The sequence below is a fragment of the Abramis brama genome, assembly GCF_963993115.1.
Source record: "Abramis brama genome assembly, chromosome: 17".
In the NCBI taxonomy this organism is placed as follows: Eukaryota; Metazoa; Chordata; class Actinopteri; order Cypriniformes; family Leuciscidae; genus Abramis; species Abramis brama.
The window spans coordinates 21,340,866-21,353,178 of record NC_139979.1 but is presented as its reverse complement, the minus strand read 5'-3'; the positions used below and the strand labels follow the sequence as shown (position 1 = coordinate 21,353,178).

Sequence of the window (12,313 nt, the reverse complement as noted above, 5' to 3'; positions counted from 1 at the left end):
AGATTCAGATGGTAAATATATTAAGTTGGGTTTCCACCTTAAAGATAATCACTACATTTATAATGAAACCATCATATTCAAAAATATGATATTGACCATATCATATGATACAATATCATTTATTGACTGCAAATCTATATTAAATTATTATGGGATCTCCTTCAATGCTTTCAGAATCTTTACTTTTCTAAATACTTCTGTTTCTGTATTTTTAAAATATATTTTTGTATAAACATATTTTAATGGCAATATATTTATTGGGGGGAAAAAAGAATAATTTTATTTTATTTTATTTATTATTTATTTAAGTATTGTATCAATACTGTGTGCCTTTTACTCCGTGTGCGGGGAAAAAGGGCTCACCTTGCCCACTCATACATATATAACATTTTTTTAACAAAATAAACAACTTTTATGATTTATTTTCACACAAGATCTGTTGCTCCATCAATGTTCAATTCCAACACTTTTTTTTTTTTCTGCAATCATACACTATGGGAGTAGTGAAACTTTTTTTCTTAAAGTGATGTGCCTTCAGCCCCGTTGCACCCTACTTGTTAATTTTCTTTAAGAAACTGTGATGCTCTCAGTTGTGCTAGCGAAATATTGCTCAATATCGTGAAAGAAAGAAAGAAAGAAAGAAAGAAAGAAAGAAAGAAAGAAAGAAAGAAAGAAAGAAAGAAAGAAAAAGAAAGAAAGAAAGAAAGAAAGAAAGAAAGAAAGAAAGAAAGAAAGAAAGAAAGAAAGAAAGAAAGAAAGAAAGCTACACATTTTAAAAGAATAGTTGTACGTATATCAAAAACATTGTTACATTGCAAGATCTGCATCACTGACAGTCGGCCTGTTATAAACCAACTTTCACTGCTGTGAATGTGAACACATTTAGAATTGTGTGGCGCGCTCTAGTGGTAAATACGCTTCCTGCCCTCAAAATCACGAGCGCAACTGAGAATCTATGAACATTAAAAAGTTCTCAGGCGACTTTTATTTATGATATTCTGTCTGTACAATTGGCAAAATATCAAATGATTATTAAAGCATTCAGCTTAATAATACCTACAATTTTCTAAAATACATTTTTTTGTATCCCCTTGGTAAATGCATTAATGAATGCGTTTTATTTGTTGTAATTCTTTTATTTTATTTTATTGTTGAAATTAATTATTAATTAATTTTTATATATATTTTTTAAAAGGCTAAATTTATAACTTAGTTTTCTTTTTCTTTTTTAGCTGAAGACTGTTTGGCTAATTGCTTGATAAACTCATACCCACCCCCATTTCGGAAGTTTGAATGGGCAGCACTTTTTCCTCTTAGAAGTTCACTCCTCCTCGCCCCCGAACCAACCCCCTTATTAAAACAAGTCCAAAACCCTGCCCGGTTAAAATAGTCTCACAAATGTATGGCTTACAGGAAGCATAAACCTAACGCGTCTGAAAGAAATTAGACGCAGAAAAGGGCAGTTAACTAGGCTACTTAAAATCTGTACGCTTGGAAAAACTTGAATCAATTACATTTTGAGTCACCAACATTGACTACTGTTGGATAACTTTTTTTTTTTTTTTTTATAAGCTGACAAAGTCAGAATGAACTGCCAAGATGCTCAAACAGACCTCATCACAGCAGAATGATGCAAACTGTATGATGTATTGGAGGAGGCGTGAAACTTGAATGTTCATTCGTTATATGGAAAACGTGGATAGTGCACATCTTTGCAATTCGAAGCAAGGAGTTTTTAGATGCTCCATGTCGGTCTCCTCTGTTTTTTTGCCCAAAAACTTGTATGGGAAGTTTTGTGCAGTATCTGGAACGTTCAGAGACTCGTCGGACAGCATCCCTGTTAAACTAACGGGACATCTTCACATAGCTGCTCCAAGGTAAGATCATGAATTATTCAGAGTATAACTCTTTTTTTCTACTGGATCAATAGTTATATTTGCGTGAATTTTATGTTGCAATGGAATTTTAAACAATCATGAGGGGGGTGAATTTGAATGAATGGAGTTCAGCCATAAGTGTTCGCAATACCGACACGTGCCATTTATCTGTTGTCCAACAGGTTGTATTTAATATATCTCACCGTATTTCTTAGTAAGACTCAACTGTACAGCTGATAAAGAACAGAAGACATTTTCATAGCATTATTTATTTATCTTCACATGCAGTATTGATAAACCTGTGAAACCTGTGAAAAGCTGCTCTTTCTGCAGGTTTCATACAAGTTTTAGGCTTCTAGACAACATCGACTTAATACATTTAGAGGAGCAAAATTGTTTGTGTGTGTATTTGAAATTCTACAAGGGCTATAAGCTAATTAAACACCATCTGGACACTCTGACCTATAATTGAACAGAACAGATATTGCGCGCAGCAGCAGCTGTAAAACTGGTGTGACGCAGCCCGGGCCAGTGATGATGCGTAATAATGACGATTTTCAGTAGGCTCTCTCGGGAGTCACCATGTAGAAGTGAAATAATATAAACTAAACATTAACTTTTTATACAAATGTCATTTTCTGTCCGTACAATTTCAGGAGAAAAGTCTGTTTAGGTTCGAATAGTGCAACTGAACTTTGGCGTCCCTATTTCTAAAATACTTTTAAAACAAAACTTGTAGCCTATAAAAAATTGATAGCTATATTTATGAATATTTTTGGTTACACTATTTTTAGGTGTCGTAGTTACATTGTACTTACTTAAATAAGTACTGAGTAATATTAATTACATGTACTTATAGTAGGCCTACTATAGAGTTACGGTTAGGGTTTGGTTTAGGGTTTAGTTACTGCTAATTATGCATAATTTACTGTTACTACCATGGTAAGTGCATGTAGTAACGTGTAACTACGTCACCTTTAAAAATAATAATTGTTACAATATTTTTTAACTTAGCTTTCAAAACTGAAGCTAGTCCATCACGGTAACCTATCGTCACCTCTTCAAGAACACGACCTCTGTTCTAAAAGTTGTTTGAAAAGACTACTGAAACATACATACACTTGTATGTTTGAAGGATACATGCTTTTGTTTCGACTTTCTTTGGGGGTTCAAGCCTTAATTAGCAGGCTTGCTATTTCATTTGCACCCTGGTTTATGAATTCATCCTTAAAATGCTAGTTTCGCAGATGTTTCCCCAAACATTTACACACTGACATGTTCTATCATTATGTGTCTTTACAGTCATCTACAGATCTTCAAAGTTATCATATTATGAAGCACTGGTCATATTGGGCACAAAGCAGCTTAGAGGGATAGTTCACCAAATATGAAAATTCTGTCATCATTTACTCACCCTCAAGTTGTTCGAAACCTGTATGAATTTCTGTCTTCTGTTGAAGACAAAAGAAGATATTTTGAAGAATGTTGGTAACCAAACAGTTAGTAACCAGCCCCATTGACTTCTACAGTATTTTTTCCCCCATACTATGGAAGTCAATGGGCCCATCAACTGTTTAATTACCCATGTTCTTCAAAATATCTTCTTTTGCGTTCAGCAGAAGAAAGAAATTCATACAGGTTTGGAACAACAAACCCTCAAAAGACTATTTTGATCAATTTGATGCCAAACTTCCTCAGCATTTTGCAGATATTGCCTGTTGTAAATATGCAGGGTGTGTGGTTGTGTCATTGAAAATCAGGCTGCAGTTGGAGGTCATAAAGCTGTTCACCACACAGTCTAGCACAGACAAAAGAATCTGTGTCAAGTCCAGGGTACCAGTGGCCAAAGTTCATGCAATAACCTAATTGCAGTTAGCCTTCAAGGCACTTATAACAACTTGTGGAAATACCACATTATTTCTTCTGACCTGGTGGCAGCAGCCTGAACAATATGGCGACCATAAAGTCTGACAAAGCCACACCACAGAGTCATGGCAGAGTGATGGATGTGTCTCAGTGCTAGTGGTTGGATGTATCCTTTGGGAGGCAGCTGTGGCAGTTCCCCAAGTTCCTAGATTCCCCGCCACCTCAGAACCACCCACTTAGGAGAAGCAGAAGCTTCCTCCAATGCCTTGGAATACACTGGGGTATCTCAGAAGGGCAGTTCGAGCAACAAGGCAGTGTCTCTTTGTCTCTGTGCCAAAATTCCCACCAACACAATTTCAGTGAAACAACTTATTTGACGAGAAAACCCATTAGCTATAGAGTTTATGCTACTAGGAAGTTTGCACACATCTTTGAAAGCCATCTCTTTCAAGTACTCTAATTGTTTAATTTTAACATTTAAATGGATTCCATATTTTATATTGTATATTTTATTTGTTTTATTATGAATATTTTAGTTTATTTTTATTATTTAATATTTAAATATTTAAACCACATGATGGTTTATGAATACAGGATCAACAGATCACCAAAGTACTTTTGCTAATTTTAGAAGACAACTCTCACAGCATCCACTGTTGCTAAGTTCAAATTATCTCCTACCTTTCCTACCTTTTCTACCCAGTTCCTCAAAAGAAGTATTTAGCTATGAGCCATGGATTTCCTGCTGCATAACAACTGTTGTTGATGGCCATTCACGACTTTTGTGACTTCACGACGATTGTGTTTCAAATGAAGCTTTGTCTAAAGGAATCTCCTCCAAATCTGAGGATAAAGATGAACAAATCCTCTGTCTCCATTAAGTTAAACAGTCTACCTCCTCCTACATTCAGGCATAGTGTAAAAATCCTCTCTAGATGAATAACATTTGAATGCATAAGAGTCAAGCAAAGTGATCTTCTGTTGGTGCTCGGGAGGTGTTGCAGGCCTGGGTCCTTTTTGGCTAGTGCAAATGTATTTTTCTTGCACTGCAATATTTCATCTACCTTCAAAGCTAGAGTTATAGTTTTCCCCATTGAGGATGATTCAACTCTCAGTGATCCAAGACACTCTGTGTCTCCTCCCTGCTCTGTTGGATCATGGCCAAATGATATACACGACATAGTCAACTAGTAATGCAAACAAAAGCATTATATATGTAACTGCTATTTCAGAATGATAACAAACAAAGATAACTATAATGATAACTTTTCCATTCACATTAATGGACGATAACCTTCAGTTTACTATTAGTGTGTGCTCCTAAGTCTGATTGGCTGTCAATGTTTATATCGGTCATCAGCTGGAGGAGAAATGTTTTCAAAGTGATTCCAATGATATTGTTCCTCTGTGTTGATATCGTTATAGTGTGGCTATTCTCATTGAATTAGAGTGATTATTAAAACTGTATGGCTACAGTTACCGTCCTTGGTGTGAATGGGCCTTTACTGGAAATTACCATATTTCATTCAGTCAGACAAAATCTATTGATGGCAAATGTTTCACACAGGAGCACTTCATCAGAAGGATTATCTAATAGGACGCACATCCCCATTCACAACAAGACGAGTCAATCTGCACATGTAAACCCTGCACATTCATCCTTGGAGACACAAAGCCTGCACCAATTTTGTGTAAACATGAGAAATGAGTTCATTTACAAAGACAGCTATGCTTCTGATATCCCGTATGACCGTGATTAGCTTTAGTGGCCTTTTAGGTGTGGGCCACATTTTGTCTTGTCAGCAGTCTTAGAAGTTTCAAAGTAGCCTTTCGGGTTCATGTAGAGTTTGAACAAGAGATGAAAAGAGGTTTAGGGATACCCCAAGAGTAGTACAGGCGTTTGAGACATTAACACCACATGTGGCCCTTAATCCAACAGGTTTGCACGTGTCTGTTGGATAAGGTGGGGTTTTTGAGGGTCCAGAGGGCCTCGTAAACATGCAGGATGACGTTCAAGGTTGTGACACGTGCCAGCTAGATTCACACTGTGCTTTAGTCCATCATATCAGCCTCTCTCCCAGGCCAGAACCGCTGTAAAATCTAAACCAAGAGGGATAATATCAAAGGAAAAACGAGATTTGAGTGGTGAGAGTCGATAAAACAAGACACCATCAATAATACAATGGCCGTCTTTAGCAGTAATAAGACAGAGGGTCTTTAGTGTAGCCCTCTGAAATCTAAATTTCACTGTTCATGCGTTCCCACGGAGATATAAACAGATGATGTCAGAGGGTGGTGCTGCATAGTCACGTCTGCCAAGCAGATGGGGAACTGTATTAGTTAGGAAACTTGGAACAAATGGTCATAAAGACCACTCAGATTCAGAAGAGGAGGAAAGAGGAAGAAATATGATGCTGTCTGAAATATACTGCTACTTTTGCGGCAAGAACAGATGCATGTATTCTATGCTTGTATATGAGCAAAAAGCATGTCATTGCCACCGCAAAGCTGTCCACACGTCTGCTTTAATTTCATCTATGAGTGCTGCTCATAAAGGCAAGGTTCAGCCAAAAATTAAGATTTTGTCATTGTTTACTCACCCTTGTGTCGTTCCAAACCTGCATGAGTTTTGTTCTTATGCAAAGCACAAAAGAAGATGTTTTGAGGGACTGTTTTTTCTTCATACAATTAAAGTAAATGGGGTCCAAAACAACATTGAACATAAACACTGCAAGATTTTTCAAAATGTCTTCTTTTGTGTTCTGCAGAAGAACTTATTTGGTTCATTCAAAATCATGAATATTATTCACCCCTCAATATCCCATTGTTTTTTTTGTTTTTTTAGATGAGATGTGACAAAGCGATCAGCTACTTAAGGATTGTTGGGACGACACTGTTCGGCATTTCGCTGCTTGTGGGAATCTCTACTGCTTATATCATGGGGTATAAGCTCATAACGACTGCAGGCAACTATTTGTCCTTTGGTCTTTATGGAGCAATTCTAGTCGTTCACCTCATCATCCAGAGCTTTTTTGCTCTACTGGAACACAGGAACATGAAACGCTCCCTGGAAACACCGATCAAACTCAACAAGTCACTGGCCCTTTGCATTGCAGCCTATCAAGAAGACCCCAACTACCTGAGAAAGTGTTTAATATCTGTGAAGAGGCTCACCTACCCCGGGATAAAGGTCATTATGGTTATCGACGGGAACAATGATGATGACTGCTACATGATGGAGATCTTTCGGGAAATCATGGGCCGGGACAAGGCAGCCACTTACATTTGGAAAAGCAACTACCACCAGAAAGGACCGGATGAAACCGAAGAATTGTACGCCGAGAGCTTGCAGCACATTTCTCGCCTGGTTCTCAACAATAAATGTGTGTGCATCATGCAGAAGTGGGGCGGGAAGAGGGAGGTCATGTACACCGCCTTCAAAGCCCTGGGAAGAAGTGTCGACTACGTACAGGTGAGTCTATCTCTCTCAGGCGGCTCAAGCCAAGTACACAGGGGCAACACAGGCAAATTGTACAAAGAAGCTTTTGTGACTTCTTAAATGGATGCTATGCTGAAGCATGTAGTGCACTGAGAGTGAGGAAAGTACATTCCTGGTTAACACTGATGCTGTTCATTGAGGGACTTCTGTGGGAAATCGTTTGCATATTCCGGGGCTATTTCTGGCACTTCCAGAACAGATCGCTTGTATTTTCCATGTCATCTCAGAGCACATACTATTAGCTCATGACATTGAGTGGTTATTTAGCTCAATGTCACATAAATACATGTTACTAAATAAGTCACATAAATGCATTAAACCCCCAAGGACCCATTTATGGTGGTTTATTCTAAACATGTAATTCCCACTCCTGAATTTTTACGAGCTACAACCAAAAAAGACTAATTATTTTGAAGAATTTAATAATGGCACACAGTTGAGAACAGCTGTATACATGTGTTTTCACAATACAAAATAGACTCTCTGCGGCTTTGGTAGATACGTAAGGATATTTACTTTTGTTCAAACTATTTGCAACAAAATGTCTTTCTGGAGATTTATTGGCAAAACTAGTGATCAAATGTCCTCTTATGTAATCCAAACAATTGTGCCATCAGTAATGACGTAAGAAAGATTTAAGCTCTTAAAACCAAGAAGAACGTCTCAGGGAGCCATGGTTACAGGGGAACAAGACACTGCGTCCTCTAGTGGACATTATGAGGCGTTCCCCATAGTGTCCACTAGAGGATGCAGTGCGAGTTCCCATTTGAAAGGGAACGTCTCAGGTTACACATGTAACCATTGTTCCCTGAGAAGGACAACAAGACACTGCGTCCTCTAGTGGACACTATGGGTGGCAGGCGTCATAAGGGCAGCATGCTTATAATAAACAGAATGATAACGTCCATTGGTGTGGACCCTAATATACTTATCATTATAATTACCATTCTTGGTCTTTAAACTTTTTTTTATTAAGTAAGCATTTTATGTGAATGGCCTTTGCAAATGGTTAACCCATAGCTGTCATTCATTGATAGTCATGCAAGGGCTCCCTTATAGACTGAACAAAAAATGTTATTTTATCCACATGCCACCTGGTTCCAATGAGATCCCTGACCTTTGCTCTGAGTGTAGAGCCCTAATTGTGTTTAACTTATCACTGATCTTGCTACCCGTCTTGTGGTTAGTCTCAGTATGGGGTTTAGTTGTAAAAACAAAGTGGCATACGTGACTTTCTCTGGAGAAAACAAGAGAACATTTGGACAATGCTTGTTTTCAAAGTTTCAATGTTAGAACACTTAACCAAATCTCTATCGATATTTGAACAGTGTGTCCCCGTGATTGATGCGCCTACATTTTTGGCTCTATAACCGACTATGTAAGCCAGAACTTAATGATTAAGATGACCTCCAGGAGAGATTGATATACTCGTCCCAGCATGTTTAGCAGCACATTTGATTTATTGTGACCACTCAAACAAAGACAATCTGGTGTATATACAAGTGATTGAGGAAAATATTTGATTAGATAAATCTCTTCAAAGGAACACGTCATATTAGGCATTGTGTTCAAAAATGTGATGCCTCAGTACATGTGGTGCAAACACTGATTTTTACTTAATTATTCAGAGAACATTTTGTTCAGAAATATGTAAAATGTATCAATGAATGAATGTTCATATTTCAAAGGAAAAGGGTAGAGTTAAAAAAAAAAAAACCTTTACTAATAAGTGTGTATCTTTATTGATGTATCTATATTGTGCTGGATGCAGGTGTGTGATTCAGACACCATGTTGGACCCGGCCTCCTCAGTGGAGATGGTGAAGGTTCTGGAAGAAGATCCCATGGTTGGAGGAGTAGGCGGAGATGTGCAGGTATGTGTTCTCTTGCAGTTTTAACAACATTCTACTGTATCACTTTAACACATCAAACATTTAAATGATATACAGCATATGCTTTTTTTTTTTTTTTTCATTTCAAGTCTAAGTCTAAATGTTTGTCAAGCAAATAAATACATAGATAGTTAGACTGTTTATTTTTACTGAAAACTGAAAAATAGCTGCTTGTTTTTAGAAGCATCATTTGTTTGTAGATTCCACTTGGTTTAGATATTTTATCTAATGCTGTGACAAGTTTCCAAATTATTTTGGAGCAATTGTATAATATCCATAATGAGGAATTTGTTTCCTTTGATATTAAATGTCATTTCTTTTATAAAATGTTCTATTATACTTTGAGAGTTATTGTAAATGCACTGATTGTAGGTTACATACAGTGTAAAACTTTAGTATGGCTTCATGGACTGAAAAGAAAATCTCAGTAAAATCTGAATTCAGGGTTTTCCCCCACACATTCTTCAAATGGATAGTCAGGGGAGTTGTTGTTTTTTTGGGGTGGAGGAGGGTAAATAGATTGTTCATGGTACTTAAATATTCCCACACCAAACTTTGCTGTGTTCAGATGTCAACAGAAAAGCATATTACTGGACATCCTGTACAAAGAGCCTTTAGAACTTCTCAGGGTTCTTTAGTGTTTCACTCTACATTCAGATTTCTGATTCATTTTCAAACATAGTATATACATCAATGTGGCTGATGGCCAAGACATACAGGTACATGTGACATTGTATATGTTGAACTACAGGCCCTTTGATTTCAAATTCTCTTTGTTAATCTATCCCTCTAGATTCTGAACAAATATGAATCATGGGTCTCCTTCCTCAGCAGTGTGAGGTATTGGATGGCGTTTAACGTCGAAAGAGCTTGCCAGTCATATTTCGGGTGCGTTCAGTGTATCAGTGGGCCACTGGGGATGTACAGGAACTCCCTGCTTCATGAGTTTCTGGAGGACTGGTACAATCAGACATTCATGGGAAGCCACTGCAGTTTTGGCGATGACCGGCATCTGACCAATCGAGTCCTGAGCCTGGGATATGCTACAAAATACACCGCCCGCTCCAAGTGCTTGACCGAGACACCCATCACCTATTTGCGCTGGCTTAACCAGCAAACCCGCTGGAGTAAATCGTATTTCAGAGAGTGGCTTTACAACTCCATGTGGTTTCACAAGCACCACTTGTGGATGACCTACGAGGCCGTCATCACCGGCTTCTTCCCCTTCTTCCTCATCGCCACTGCGATCCAGCTCTTCTACCAGGGCAGGATCTGGAACATCCTTCTGTTCCTGCTGATCGTCCAGGTTGTGGCGCTCATCAAGGCTTCGTTTGCCAGTTGCCTCCGTGGAAACATCGTCATGGTCTTCATGTCCTTCTACTCAGTGTTATACATGTCAAGTCTGCTACCGGCAAAAATGTTCGCAATAGCCACCATAAACAAATCCGGTTGGGGAACGTCTGGAAGGAAGACCGTCGTGGTGAACTTTATTGGACTTATTCCGATCTCAGTTTGGTTCACCATTCTTTTTGTTGGCATTATTTATTCAATAATCCAAGAGACCCGAAAGCCCTTCCCAGAGTCCGAAAAAATTGTTTTGATTATTGGCGCAATCGTGTATGCCAGCTACTGGGTCGTGTTCTTGACTTTGTACGCTGTTCTCATAGTGAAGTGTGGCAAGAGAAAGAAAGGACAACAGTATGACATGGTTCTTGATGTATAGTATTTCCCAGTGTCCTTCATCCTTTTTACGTTTACATTAAAAACAATCTCAGACTGCTATCTGAAGGCGGGCTCTCCGCAGGTGACAGGAAGTGACGCCGAAAAGAGACATCATTGCTGCTGTGACTGTTAATAAGGACAATCCTTTGCAGTGATAAAGGAAACACATATCTGTTATATGTGAGCTTTGACACTCTTGATGTTTTAGTATTCTTTGCACTTTCACGTTCACTCCCAATATGCATAATGCTTGATCTAGAACTTTAAGGAACAAAATACCTCAATGGTTATGTTTGCATTGTGTGAGTGTTGGATTAGACTCAGTTTTTTCTTAAGTAATTTATGATTTTGACTTTAGTTTGTTTTATATATATATAAAATATATTATGTATACATTTTTAGACTGAAATCCAAAACAGAACTTCTGAGTATTTTTTGATTGTGCTGTACTTTGTATTTGCATAATGTATTTTATTGCCTTTTATATAGACTTGTTTATTATAATTTTTTGCTCTGCCACCAAAGATTCTCTATTTTCAATAAATAAGAGGAAATGTACTTCTTTAAGACTTGCCTGTCTGACCAAAATGTGAAATTAAGAAGCTGGATTTGTCTCTGTGATGACAGCAATAAAAGGCAAATCTAGGGATAAGTTATTCGTTGACCAGAAGGGTGATGAACCTGTGTTGTTATAATAAGTATTACATGGAGTTATGACCAGTCTATTTATACAACACCAAGATTTATGGTTTTCTAACATTATTTAAAAAAAAAAAAAAAAATGAATATGAAAGTATCGTTTGCTGGTTCAGTTGAATGTTTTGAATTGTCCCACTATACAATTTCAGCATGTGCCAAAATCACATTTCTTTGCAAATTCTCCAGAAATTGACACAGGAACATTTGCACAAAAATGAGGCACAGTTGCCTCTAGTGACTGTTATTATTTCACACAATCTTATGTCATCCATCAATGTCCAGAGCATTTGCAATACAGCTTTTCTAGTGGTGGCAAACCTTAATTTCCAAGTAATGCCATGCCTTAATTTCCTGGAGAAGCTCTGATTTTATTTACCAGCATTATTTTAATATTTACCAAATGTTTAAGATAATGATTTGAATCATTTATCAAAGTGCCAACATGTGATGATGAGTAATGTTATTTTGTGTTACAATAAACTATAGATTGTAATTGATGAGGGCTTTTACTAAGGCAGTATTGTCATAAAGCACTTTTGTGTTTGTGCCAAATAAAAGAAAATACTTTATAATGTGTATCCAACATGCTGTTTTCCTTTGTAAGCATCATGTCCTTGAAAAATAAATATATGACCTGATGAATCTGTTTTGGGTTTTTTTTCTCTCTATCTCTAACTCCGGCATCTGTTAGTACAGTGATTAGGGGAATTCCTGAGACTTCAGACTGTTCTTATGCACAAGGACCTTGCTTGGCCTTTG

The 12,313-nt window shown here is 37.6% G+C and overlaps 1 protein-coding gene across 1 annotated transcript; it reads left to right on the top strand.

Annotated features, from left to right (window-relative positions):
• Positions 1-1,347: 1,347 nt before the first annotated feature.
• Positions 1,348-11,620, top strand: has2 (hyaluronan synthase 2). The gene is made up of 4 exons (XM_084089266.1): positions 1,348-1,877; positions 6,589-7,215; positions 9,014-9,115; positions 9,927-11,620. Exons 2-4 carry the CDS (start codon positions 6,589-6,591, stop codon positions 10,854-10,856), a joined length of 1,659 nt encoding a protein of 552 aa, XP_083945392.1. The 5' UTR covers positions 1,348-1,877; the 3' UTR covers positions 10,857-11,620.
• The last annotated feature ends 693 nt before the right edge of the window (positions 11,621-12,313 follow it).

What these genes read in the sequence shown, in the direction of transcription:
- has2 (XM_084089266.1), top strand. Translation starts at nt 6,589, where the DNA reads ATGAGATGTGACAAAGCGATCAGCTACTTAAGGATTGTTGGGACGACA. An exon ending in GAAGTGTCGACTACGTACAG is followed by an intron (nt 7,216 to 9,013) that starts GTGAGTCTATCT and finishes TGCTGGATGCAG; the next exon opens with GTGTGTGATTCAGACACCAT. An exon ending in GAGTAGGCGGAGATGTGCAG is followed by an intron (nt 9,116 to 9,926) that starts GTATGTGTTCTC and finishes CTATCCCTCTAG; the next exon opens with ATTCTGAACAAATATGAATC.